The 13,360-nt window shown below is 47.6% G+C and overlaps 2 protein-coding genes across 2 annotated transcripts; both read right to left on the reverse strand.

Moving 5' to 3' along the window:
• Nucleotides 1-1,077: 1,077 nt before the first annotated feature.
• LOC307069598 (melanoma-associated antigen B5-like) lies at nt 1,078-3,589 on the reverse strand (the record flags this gene model as incomplete). Its single annotated transcript, XM_079727981.1, is given in 4 exon segments — nt 1,078-1,133; nt 1,136-1,427; nt 1,431-2,125; nt 3,535-3,589. Coding segments are annotated over 4 exon segments (1,098 nt in total).
• A 2,584-nt stretch (nt 3,590-6,173) lies between these two features.
• On the reverse strand, nt 6,174-7,217 carry LOC307069599 (melanoma-associated antigen B4-like; the record flags this gene model as incomplete). The annotated part of the gene is made up of 1 exon (XM_079727982.1): nt 6,174-7,217. The coding sequence occupies one exon, from the start codon at nt 7,215-7,217 to the stop codon at nt 6,174-6,176; it is 1,044 nt and encodes a 347-aa protein (XP_079584108.1).
• Between the last annotated feature and the right edge of the window lie 6,143 nt (nt 7,218-13,360).

Genomic DNA, 13,360 nt, shown 5'->3' on the forward strand with positions numbered 1-13,360 from the left:
TTTCTCCTGTTAATCTGTCTTGTGTCAACTTTATTAGTCTAACCACAAGAACTCAAAGGGGTAGTGGGGGAATTTCCTCCTCCCTGACATACCTCAAGGCAGTTAACCCTTACTTCTCAGAAACTCCCTGGAGACAATGTGCATAGAATACCTGTCTGTGCACTGTATTCTCCTGCATTGAGATAAGAGCAAAGACACCTTAGATTTCTGTCTGTTAGGGGCTGAATTGTGTCCCCCCCAAAATTCATGTTGAAGGCATAAACCCCAGTACCTCAGAATGCGCCTGTAGTTGGAGATAAGGTCTTTAAATAGAGCTCGTTAAGTTACAATGAGGCCATTAGGGTGGGCCATAACCCAATCTGACTGGTGTCTTTATAAGAAGAGATTAGGACACAAAAGGAGAGACCAGGGATATATGCACACAAAGGGACAGCCAAGTGAAGAGGGTGGCCATCTGCCAGCTGAGGAGAGAGGCCTCAGAGGAAACCAAGCCTCATCTTGGACTTCCAGCCTCCAGAACCGTGAGAAAATAAATTTCGGTTGTTTAAGCCACCCATTCTGTGGTATTTTGTTGTGGAAGCCCTAACAAATCAATACACTGACCCAGGTAGAGATTTCTTTCTGGATTATCCTTTTACTTTCCCCTAAGTCATAGAGGGCATCTCAACATCTTGTATGACTGCCGCTCCTTGCTTCTAAAGTTGTATGGGCATAGGCTGGGTCTTTATCTTAGCATTGCCAGTACTAGCACAGAGCCTTTTAAAGAGCAGATGCTCAACTGACGTTTGGGAAATAAAAAAGAAAGTGAGTAAGAGGTCTAACTTGTTAAGATTTAATATCTCCTACCTTCTTTAATAAGTTAAGCATACTGAGGTATAAATCATTTAATTTTACAAAACAGAAGACTGAAAGGATTAAGAAAACTCTAGGTTTATCACGTTTTCTTTTAAATTATTTTTTATTTTTTCATTCCATTATGCCAACAATTTTATTGTGGGATTCTTTCCCATTTCAACAAAAATCCCTATTGTGATGTCAAATTTTCTTATCTGGATGATTTTTAAAAAGTCTCAGACTTCAGTAAGGGTGGGAGAAGCTGCTGGACGTGGCCATGAAACATGCCTGGAAGTGACAGTATTTCCAGGCCTGGCTGCAATCTTGGCTCGATCTCTCTCTTCCTCATCTTGAAAAGCTTCTTCATATCGTGATGAGGAGGCACTGGGAACCATATTGCTGACCTTCGCCAAAAATTCCACGATTTTCATTCTGCTGGTTTCAGCATGGGCTTTTGGGCCCCACAGGAACTCATAGCGCGGAGGATCACTGTTGGGCACCTGGCGGTACTCCAGGTACTTCAGCCTCACTAAATCTTTGGTGATGAGCTTGCTGGGCTCCCTATAGATGAAGTGCTTCTTCCCAGCATCTACTCACATCATATTCAGGAATTTCCAGATGTCTTCCTCAGTGGCACAGTTGCCCTTCATGAAGATCACACCCAAGACTGTCATCAAGAGACCGGTCTTAGGTAACCCCCTAGCAGCACGCACCCTCCCATCGTTGGGGAGTTTCAGCTTGCTGACAAGGTCATATGAGTGGATGGTTGAGTCAACTTCGTTCAAGTCTACCGCAGAGACAGCCTCAGTGCGTTCAGAGGCTTTCTTGAGAATCTCAGCAAATCGGTCTTGGTACTTTTGGTTGACAGTCTTCAGCATGTCTTCCTTCATAATGGGCTGCTTCATTTTATATTTGTACAGAAGGAACTTCTCCAACAAATCCATCTGACTAGTTAGAGTATCAATGTATGTGCTCTCAGTAGAAGGTGAGACATCAGAGGAACGTGGATGTCCCTCATCTTGACTGTTATCATCTTCATCAGACCTTGTGTCAAAAGTACTTGAAGAAGTGATGGTAGTAGCTGGGGCTTTTGAAGACCCCTGAGAAGTGCTGTTTGACCCAGTAGCTGATGAACTCTGGGGATTATCTTCCAAAACAGGAGAAGAGGAGGAGGGGGGTTCTTCTCTTACTGCAGTGGCCTGAACTCTCCTGTGACTCTGGGAATCATCTTGGGCCTGGTGGCGTTTCTCACTGGTGCGGAGCTTACTCTTCTGACCCCGAGGCAGGATGACTGTGCTCAGGGACAATGGTCAGGAGTGTGAGTAGAAGAGCAGGGGATAAGGGTCCACTGGATGAGGAAGGTTGAGAGAGAGTGCAGCTTCAGCAGGGAACTACCACCTTGGTTATAAGGTGGGCTACATTTGTAGTTTCCCTTGAGGGCACTGCTCTAAAAACCCATAGGGCTCCTGTTCTCCTAATCAGCCTGTCACTTGGGAAACCTGTTGAAGGAAATTAGAGTGATCTTTAGGCTGCATCCTGCCACCCCTGCCTCAGGCGTGCTGGGGCGACAGCAGGGGCTGGTGGTCTTCTACACTGAGGAGTCTGTTATGTCACATTCAAGACCGTCATTCAACTGGTGGCAGGTCATGGGACTCATTCTCTCTGCTGTTCTGAGGTTGACATCACAAACCTCCCTGGGATCTATGAGAAAGAAATGAAGGGGGTCCTCAGCTTATCAGCCCTGTCCAGGTGCCCCCAGTACTGACTGCTCAGTGGGGAGTTTTCTGTCCTGGCCTCTGGAGTCCTCAGTCCTCATTAAGGGTCCTTAATTTGGCTACACATAGGGCCTGATATCCCCACCCCTTTCACTGAATGGTGGCTACACCTTCAAACTAAGGATTTCACCTCCCATAGACCTGATATAAATAAGTGTTGGTGGAGCTTCAGCTTGATAGCCCTGCCCTGGATCCTCAAGGGCTGTAAGAAGGAGCAGGGCTGGATTCCTTATCACTTCTATTTGGTGATAGATGATCCCTCAGTCCTTGCTTTGACCTCTGTCATGGCCTGGAATTCCACCCTCCCTTACCCTTAGGCCTGCCCCTTATAGTAAGGCCAGCACCACCCTGAGACCCCTAGGAGAAAGTGAGATTCTCCTCATCTGACCATACCTGTCCTTGGTCTTCTGAGGCTGAGGGTAAGGAATGAATTCTATGGTTATGGGGTATGTGGTTCCCTTAGTCCTCAGGGTATTCACCTGGTCTCTGGAAAAACCTGGAAGTCATCCCACTGCTGGCCCTAGGCCATACCCCTTAGACCGTGTCCCTCACCCCCTTGTGACACCATAGGAGGAAATATGTCACATCATGTCAACAAAGCCCAGGTATCCCAGGGCTACGAGGAAGGGCATGGTTCTGTGGGGTTCTCTCACAGTCTAAAGGCAGAGGTTTCCTGAAGTCCTCACTCGGGGTTCTCACCTTGACTCCTGGCAGGGCTTGGGACTCCTTCCTTTGTTTACCTAAGGACCCTCTCCTCAGACTAAGGTCCTCACTCCCTGAGGTGCCAGAGAGGCAAAGTCTGGGAATGCCACGTGAGGCTACTCCTACCTGTGCCCTTCCAGGGTTGACATCAGGATTCAGGCTCCTTGGGGCTCTCTCTGTTCAGGGTAGGGGTGTGCCCTCAGTCCTCATTCAGGTTCCTCACCTTGACTTCTGAAGGGCCCCAAGTTTCCTCTTTCTTTCAACTTAAAGTCACCCATTTAGACCAGAGCTCTTATGTTCCTCTAAACCCTGAAAATAAGTGAGGGGATGCTCAGCCTGGCAGCCCTGCCTTGGCCTTCTAAGTCTGAGAGCAGACACAGGCCAGTCTCTCTGTGACTTCAGTTATTATGTGGTTTTTGTCTCCTCAGTCCTCATTCATCAGTCTTCACCTCGACTCCTCTCTCTTCTATGAAAGGCTTCTTGGGAAATGCCACATCCTTGCACACTCTTCACTGATCTCCCTACAACAACTCTTGCAGAGAATAGGTTGAGCCCCAGGAGTGCTGTGAGATGGGAAGCTGCAGCCAAGCAATGGCCCCAGCACAGGTGTTGTGCTCTCAGAGGAAACACACCGATCTCTTCCTTCTCTTCACTGGCCAGATATAGCCTTATATAACCTCAATTCTAATAGATTTACTTTCTACAGGGAAAGGGCTGAATTAAATGATTGTGTGAGCCCCTGATCTTTTGAGGTTTACTGACATTTCCTTCATAGATAGTCATATTGTCACCAAATGCTATCTCTTTCTTTCCTTATTTGTACCTCACTTTTATTTTCATATTTTTATTACTTATTCCTGGAGCTTTTTATTCCAAAACCATGTTTGGGGTATGAAGTCCTGCTTTTTAACACCTGAAATACATTTTGGACTAGTGAGCAGAAAAATGAAGTGACCCAAGGTCGGCCTCAGCCTGGGAGGAGTGGCACAGTGTGGGCTCTAGAGGGATTCAGAGCCAGGGTCCAGTCCAGCTCCTGTCACTTACCAGCCTTGAATTTGAGAATATTCCAACTTCTTTATCTGCAAAATGAGTCTGAAAAAGTCTACAGTGTAGAACCACAGGCATGCATATGTATGTAAACCACCTGGCAGTTTGAGAGAAAGTTTGGTACTTTCAATGAATGGCAATTATTACTAAGATGATTTTGACCCCAAATGATAACAAACTTCCTTCACAGAATTTTATTTCCAGCCTACATTAGAGAATATGCAACTCCAAACAATATAGAAATCCACATCAGCCAAAATGCCAAGCGAGTAAAACTAAGTAGTATTTCCCTATTAGAGCATTTGTTTTAATATTGGCATGGGGTCATCTTCTCCAGATGGATGCAACTAGGAGTTCATTTGTCTCAAGGACCAACAACTTCCCTCCCAGGTGCCTTTTCATCCAAACCACCCCTCATTTCATTCATACCATTGCCACTAAAATTTGAGCCCTCCCTTAGAGTTGGCCAAATTACACCCAAAATAACCTAATTAAAATGCCCTTTGAACGGAGCGAGCTCTGGCAATCCCATCCCACAAAAAGAGAGACAGTCCAGTGGCTTCTTGGCATCTCATTTCAATGAGTATCACCTTTATTTCTCAGAAACTCTCTGGACAGCTCATGCCTAAAACACCTAGTTTGAGTGTTCACTTGCCCTGGGGCAAGCGCATAGGACCCCTTCCATTCCCTAGGTGGGGATTCTCTCTGGTTTTTCCACATCCCAAAGTTAACTGTGAAGATATGTTTTCCATTCCAGGTTTAGTCTATCAACTCTGAGAAACACCATCTGAGTGGCCCTTTCCATCACTCCCACAGCTTCATCTAGCCCACCATGCATCCTGAATGATAATTACTTCCTGCCGAGGGACTAGAAGTTTCCCAAGACCCAACGCGGCCTTCATCAGGTAACTTACACTTCCTTGCTCTCATTTGGAACCTCCTCTTCCACACCCTCACTTAAAAAAAAAAAAGTTCATTTGTTTATTTCTTAGAGCGTATCTCACCATCTTCCTTACATGATAGCTGATGCTAGACTCTCAAAATTCTATGGGCAGTGGCTTGGTCTTCATTTTCTTACCAACCATAGTAGTATTGGAGAGGCTTCCAAAGAGAAGATGGTCAATTAATTTGAGAGAAAAAAGAAGGAATGACCAAGAAGTCTTATTTACCATGATTTAATTTTCAAACAGTTTGAATAACCTAAGCAAAGCTAGGTATATATTCTTTAATTTTACAAGCAAAGAGAAAGAGAAGAAGGCAAACAAAGAATTAACCAGCTTTTACTTTTGTATCACCATTTTGAGATCCCAAATATTTTCTTGTGGGATTCTTTCTCATTTCCATGAAAAATCCTATTCCAATGCCATGTTACCTTGTTCTGTAGCAAAAGGAAAATAGTGAAGGCTTTTCAGGTTTTTTTACAAATAGCAAACTCTTAATCTTAAAACTGAACATCAATAAACATGACATCCATGACATTAATACACTTTGATTCTGAAGCAAAATAAACCTTCAATGCAGTCATAACATTTGAAAAGATACTAAACATCTCTATCATAAATCTATCTATCTAGCATCTCTCTACCTACTTATCTACCTATCATCTGTCTATCTTTAACTAGGTATTCTTCATATGGAAAAAAGAAAAAAAGATATATATTTTATTAAAACTAACTGCACCTAAGCTACCATACTACTTAAAACTGTAAGAACATAATATGTTTTGTTCCCTCAACCAATACTATTCTGCACTATTTAGGAGCTTGACTGCTCTCTTCCAAAACAAAGTGAGCAATCTGCCCACGGCCGCCCTCCCTACACGTGGGAGGAGCTGCGGGCCTTGGCCCTGGAACGTGCTCTGCGCTCAGCAACAGCTAAAGCCCTGGCCGCGGCTCTCACTCTTGCTCTCTCTTCCTCATCTTTCAGAGCCTCCTCATAGAGATCTGGGAAGGCCCTGGGGACGGTATCATTGATCTTGGCCATAAACTCCAGCACTTTCATCTTGCTGGTTTCAGCGCAGGCTCTCGGGCCCCACAGGAACTCATAGCGCGGGGGATCGCTGTGGCGCACCTGGTGGTACATCAGATACTTCTGCTGCACGAGATCTTTGATGAGCCTCTTGGGCTCCCCAAAGATCAAGTGGCTCCTCCCAGCATACAAACCCAACGCATTGAGGAATTCCCAGAGCTCCTCCTCGGTGGCCCAGTTGCCATTCGCGAAGATCTTGCTCAGGACAGTCAGCAGGAAACAGGCCGTGCGCAGCCCCAACACACCACTCGGATTTCCCTCGGTGGGGAGGCCCAGCTGGCTGATGAGGGCGTAGGAGTGACTGCTGGGGTCGACTTCCTTCAGCTCGAGGCCAAAGACCAGCTCCATGTACTCAGCAGCTCTCCTGAGGATCTCAGGGAAGTGCTTCTTGTACTTCCTGTTGACACTATTCAGCAGTGTAGCCTTCGGGATGGGCTCCTTCGTCTTGTACTTCTCCAACAGGAACTGCACCAACTTGCAGACCTCCCTGGTCAGAGGATCGGTGTAAGTGCTGTGACCGGAAGGTGCTGCCTGGGCGGTACTTGCACTTTTCTCATCTTGGCTCTGGGCACCCTCTTCAGATCCTGGGCATGAAACCCCTGCAGCACGAGAGCTCGTGGCTGGGGCTCCCTGAGGCTCCTGGCGAGTGCCAGCAACAGAGGAGCTCGGGGAAGTACCCCGAGAAACAGAAGCGGGGGAGGAGGGCGACTCTTCTATCTCTGCCACCGCCGCCGCCTCAGTGGCCTGGACACCCTTGAGCCTCTGAGTCTCCCCCCGGGCCTGGCGGCGTTTCTGCCAGGCACGGCGCTTCCTCTTCTGGCCCCGAGGCATGATGACACAGGTCAGGGCCAGCAGGCGGGAGTGTGGGCAGGAAGGCAGGCAACGAGGGCACCTGCGGGAGGGACAAGGAGATGCTGTGAGCACCTTCAGCGGGGAGAGTCCTCCCTGGCTTTAACCAAGGCCGCCTCTGCAGGGTCCTTGAGGGCACTGCCCGAGGGCCCACAGGGCTCCTGTTCTCCTGCTCAGCCTGTCCCCTGAGAGCCCTGTGGAGGACGGTCGGGTGAGCCTTGGGGCACAGCCAGCCAGCCCTGCCTGGGCGGTACGGGGGTGACAGCGGGGGCTGGCAGGGGAGGTAGGTCCCCGCGGTTCCCATTCAGAGTCAGGATGACAGTTGTTGGCAAGACTCCCCCACCCCCCCCACCCCATGCCCTCTGCTGCTCTGAAGTTGACACCACCATCTTCCGTGACACCCAGGAGGAGGAAAGGAGGGAGCGTTCAGCCCACCACCGAAGGGTCCTGGGACCCTCCCTTCTGCTGCCTCGTGGCTGCCCCTTCAGAACAAAGCTCTAACCTCCCTTGGACCTGGCAGAGGAAATTACGGGCAGTCTCGGCCTGACAGTCCTTTCTTGGGAGTTTAAGCGTTGACAGGAGGGGACAGGCCATGTTCTCTCTGGTCCCTTCTCTTCGGGGTGGGTGACTCCCTTAGTCCTCACTCGGGGTCCTCCCTGGACGGCCGGTGCAGCCTGGAGCTCCTCTCTTGCCCCGAGGGCCATCTGCTCGCACCAGCGCCGGCACCTCCCTGAGTCTCACTAGGAGGCAGTGAGGGTGACCAGGCGGCCGCACGAGGCAGAGTTTTACCAAGCCTGCAGCGTGCGGCAGACAGGTCGAGGCCCTGTGGCTGGCGGCCCCACTGGCCCTCACTCAGGGGCTTGGGCTGACTCTTGGCAGTGCTTAGGGACGCGCCTTCTGCTGGCCTGCACCTCCCCTCTCAGACAGCAGCCCTCCCTAATCCGCGTGTGGCCAGAAGGAAGCGGCTGACAACAGGGGAGGGGTCCTGAGGTGCCCTTGCGACGGGGAGGACGGTCCTCACCCTGACTCCTCCCGTGCCCTGGAAATCCTCCCTCTGCTGACCTGCGGCCAGCCCCTCAGAACAAGGCCCCCTCCTCCCTGGGTCTCCCACGTCCGTACGTCCGTCCGCGTTCGCACTGAGGGAGCCCCTCAGTCTTTAGACCTGCCCGGAGGCTCCCAGGCCGACGTCAGGGGCGGGGTCTGCGTGGCCGCCATTTTGGGGTGTGGAGCCCCTCGGTCCCCACAGGGGTCCCGTCCTTCACTCCACAGGGCCTGGGACGCTCCCTCAACTGAGGTGAGCCAGGGTCCACCAGCCTCAGAGCGAGGCCTTCCTTGCCCGAGACCCCGCAGGGGAAGCGGATGGACTTTGGGCCTAACGGCCAGGCCCGAGCCTCTCGGGCTGAGAGCAGGGGTGGGCGGGGCCTGTGTGGCCGCCTCTTTTCGGAGGGAAAGGGGATTGGGGGTGTCGGGGGCGTCCCCGCACTTCTAACTGGGGTTACCTCACACTTTGACACCTGAAGAGACGTGGGAGTCCTCCTACGGCTCACCCTCGCCGGACGGCAGCTCTCAACAATGGCGTCGCCCCCACCGCGTGTGTAGGAGGACGTCACATCCGGTCATGCGCATCTGGGCTCCTGGAGTACAGCATGGGGGGGCTGGGGGCGGGGCGGGGCGGGGCGGGGCGGGGCGGGGCGGGGCGGGGGTCGGAGGGTGGTTCCAGGGGAGCTTCCCGGAGGCCTGGCACGAGGGCCTTTCCTTGACTCTTGGCAGGTCCTGGGACTTTTCCCTCTGCTGAGCTGAGTCAGCAGGCGTCACACCTTGGCTCTCATTTCTGTTGGCACCCCCCAGCCGGAAGTATCTGGGGGCCTGAGCCTCACAGCCATGCCTGGGTCCCCCGAGACTGACAGTGAGGGCTCTTTGGGGCCCCCTCTTCTATGGTGGATGGTGCTCTCAATCCTCCCTCAGTGTCTTCTCTTGACTCCCTGTAGGTGCTGGGCTACCTCCCATCTGCTGACCTGAGGCCAAGGCCTCACATCAAAGACATCAACTCCCTGAGACTGCTGGTGTGAAGTGCAGGCACATCTCATCTGGACACTTCTGCCTGGAGCCTCCCAGAGATGGCTGCTGCAGGTAAGATGAGCTGAGGGGAAAGGAGGCGAGACTCTCTTCTGTGGTTTGGAGCCCGTCAGGTCTCACTCAGGGTCCTCACGTTGACTGCTGGCAGGGCCTGCGATTCCTTCCTTCTCTGGTATGAATCCATCCCTGTCCCCAACCATGCCCCACAGAATCCCAGAGGAGTTAGTGAAGGGGCGCCTTAGCCTGACAGTTCTCACTGTGGTCTCTCTTTGTTGACATCAGGGGCATTGCCCAGAAGTTCAGAAATGAATTTCTGTCCTTTTGTACAAGTACTGTGTTACTTGCTTTTCTCTTTGAGTCCGTGTGTGATAGTCTATTAAGATGATCATTTAAAAAGGCCGGTTGCCATCCACTAACAAAGTTTCAGATGGTTTTTTCACAGCCTGTGGACCATACTGCCACAACCAGCCCAATCTTTGGTGTCCCATGCTCCTGGCATGCGGGCTCTGAAATGCTGCCTCAGGTTCCTTCAGTGAAGCAGTAGAGATTCATGGTCCCAGAGCACAGTGGAAGAATCAAGGGCTCAAGTTTAAAGGCTTTTCTCTAATCAATCCTGTCATCTGCCTCTCTTGCAGGCTACAGAGCTGTCTCGAATTCAGGGCATCCCCCTACCTGCCCACACTCAGGTTCTAGTTCAGTGGAGACTTATTGTCCCTCAGGGATTATTTAGTTTTGTGTTTTTGCTGTTGTTAATGTTTTTTCTTTATTCCTTCTGTAATGTTCTATAATGTTTCCATGGTTGATTTTGGGTACAGGAAAGAGTAGCCCATGTTTGATTGTCATCAGCTGTTATGGATAAGGTACTAAATCTGTAAATGAATTAAACAAAATCGATATTCTTACAATAGCTGTGCCTCACGAGTACACATAACATACTATTCTGGTTGAGACTTCTTTTTCCTACGTCAATCAGGAAATTCTTATTGTTGCCTGCATGTAGGTTATATACTTTTTTTTTTTTTTTTTTTTGCTGTACGTGGGCCTCTTACTGTTGTGGCCTCTCCCGTCACAGAGCACAGGCTCTGGACGTGCAGGCTCAGCGGCCATGGCTCACGGGCCCAGCCGCTCCGCGGCATGTGGGATCTTCCAGGACCGGGGCACGGACCCGTGTCCCCTGCATTGGCAGGCGGACTCTCAACCGCTGCGCCACCAGGGAAGCCCTATATACGTTTTTGTATGGTTTCTTTCTAGGTATGTTTTTTATATTGTTGCTTTTGTCTATGTTGTTTTTCCTTTTTTCTTTTTTTTTGATTTCTTTTAACATCTTTATTGGAGTATAATTGCTTTACAATGCTGTGTTAGTTTCTGCTTTATAACAAAGTGAATCAGTTATACATATACATATGTCCCCATATCTCTTCCCTTTGCATCTCCCTCCCTCCCACCCTCCCTATGCCACCACTCTATGTGGTCACAAAGCACCGAGCTGATCTCCCCGTGCTTTGCGGCTGCTTCCCACTAGCTATCTATTTCACGTTTGGTAGTGTATATATGTCCATGCCTCTCTCTCGCTTTGTCACAGCTTACCCTTCCCACTCCCCATATCCCCAAGTCCATTCTCTAGTAGGTCTGTGTCTTTATTCCCGTCTTACCCCTAGATTCTTCATGACATTTTTTTCCCTCAAATTCCATATATATGTGTTAGCATACGGTATTTGTCTTTCTCTTTCTGACTTACTTCACTCTGTATGACAGACTCTAGGTCTATCCACCTCATTACAAATAGCTCAATTTCGTTTCTTTTTATGGCTGAGTAATATTCCATTGTATACATGTGCCACATCTTCTTTATCCATTCATCCGATGATGGACACTTAGGTTGTTTCCATCTCCAGGCTATTGTAAATAGAGCTGCAGTGAACATTGTGGTACATGACTCTTTTTGAATTATGGTTTTCTCAGGGTATATGCCCAGTAGTGGGATTGCTGGGTCGTATGGTTGTTCTATTTGTAGTTTTTTAAGGAACCTCCATACTGTTCTCCATAGTGGCTGTATCAGTTTACATTCCCACTAACAGTGCAAGAGTGTTCCCTTTTCTCCACATCCTTTCCAGCATTTATTGTTTGTAGATATTTTGATGATGGCCATTCTAACAGATGTGAGGTGATACCTCGTAGATTTGATTTGCATTTCTCTAATGATTAGTGATTTTGAGCATCCTTTCACATGCTTGTTGTCGATGTGTATATCTTCCTTGGAGAAATGTCTATGTAGGTTGTCTGCCCATTTTTGGATTGGGTTGTTTGTTTTTTTGATATTCACCTGCATGAGCTGCTTCTATATTTTGGAGATTTATCCTTGGTCAGTTGCTTCATTTGCAAATACTTTCTTCCATTCTGAGGGTTGTCCTTTCGTCTTTTTTATGGTTTCCTTTGCTATGCAAAAGCTTTTAAGTTTCATTAGGTCACATTTGTTTATTTTTGTTTTTATTTCCCTTTCTCTAGGAGGTGGGTCAAAAAGGATCTTGCTGTGATTTATGTCATGGAGTGTTCTGCCTATATTTTCCTCTAAGAGTTTATAGTGTCTGGCCTTACATTATGTCTTTAATCCATTTTGAGTTTATTTTTGTGTATGATGTTAGGGAGTGTTCTAATTTCATTCTTTTCCATGTAGCTGTCCAGTTTTCCCAGCACCACTTACTGAAGAGGCTGTCTTTTCTCCATTGTATGTTCTTGCCTCCTTTATCAAAGATAAGGTGACCATATGTGCGTAGGTTTATCTCTGGACTTTCTGTCCTGTTTCATTGGTCTGTATTTGTGCTTCTGTGCCAGTGGCATACTGTCTTGATCACTGTAGCTTTGTAGTATAGTCTAAAGTCAGGGAGCGTTATTCCTCCAGCTCCATTTTTCTTTCTCAAGATTGCTTTGGCTATTCGGGGTCTTTTGTGTTTCCATACAAATTATGAAATTTTTTCTTCTAGTTCTGTGAAAAATGCCAGTGGTAGTTTGATAGGGATTGCATTGAATCTGTAGATTGCTTTGGGTAGTAGAGTCATTTTCACAATGTTGATTCTTCCGATCCAAGAACATGGTATATCTCTCCATCTATTTGTATCATCTTTAATTTCTTTCATCAGTGTCTTATAATTTTCTGCATACAGGTCTTTTGTCTCCTTAGGTAGGTTTATTCTTAGATATTTTATTCTTTTTGTTGCAGTGGTGAATGGGAGTGTTTTCTTAACTTTCAGATTTTTCATCATTAGTGTATAGGAATGCAAGAGATTTCTGTGCATTAATTTTTTTTTTCAAGTATCACAATGTTTATTGATAGATAGAAGTATATAAAATCAGGACATGAACATGACTTGATAAATTAAGTAGACTTAATTTCAATACTATAATAAGAGGGACCAATTCAAATTCTCACCATTTGTTTCACACCCACAAAGACCACTTCAAGGGCATTTACGATCTCTCAAAACTGATCAGTTTTGTGCAAGTAAACCATGTTTCTTTTAAAAAGACTTGTGCACTTGCCCAGGCTCAAGGATATTAAAATCTAGCACATAAAGCCCATTGTGCATTAATTTTGTATCCTGCTACTTTACCAAATTCATTGATTAGCTCTAGTAGTTTTCTGGTAGCATCTTTAGGATTCTCTATGTAGAATATCATGTCATATCCAAACAGTGACAGTTTTACTTCTTCTTCACCAATTTGGATTCCTTTTATTTCTTCTCTGACTGCTGTGGCTGAAACTTCTAAAACTATGTTGAATAATAGTGGTGAGAGTGGGCAACCTTGTCTTGTTCCTGATCTTAGTGGAAATGGTTTCAATTTTTCACCGTTGAGGTTGATGTTGGCTGTGGGTTTGTCATATATGGCCTTGATTATGTTGAGGTAAGTTCCCTCTATGCCTACTTTCTGTAGGGTTTTTATCATAAATGGGTGTTGAATTTTGTCAGAAGCTTTTTCTGCATCTATTGGGATGATCATGTGGTTTTTATCCTTCAAATTGTTAATATGGTTTTTTACATTGATTTGCATAT

This window comes from Hyperoodon ampullatus (genome assembly GCF_949752795.1).
Source record: "Hyperoodon ampullatus genome assembly, chromosome: X".
Classification (NCBI taxonomy): Eukaryota; Metazoa; Chordata; class Mammalia; order Artiodactyla; family Ziphiidae; genus Hyperoodon; species Hyperoodon ampullatus.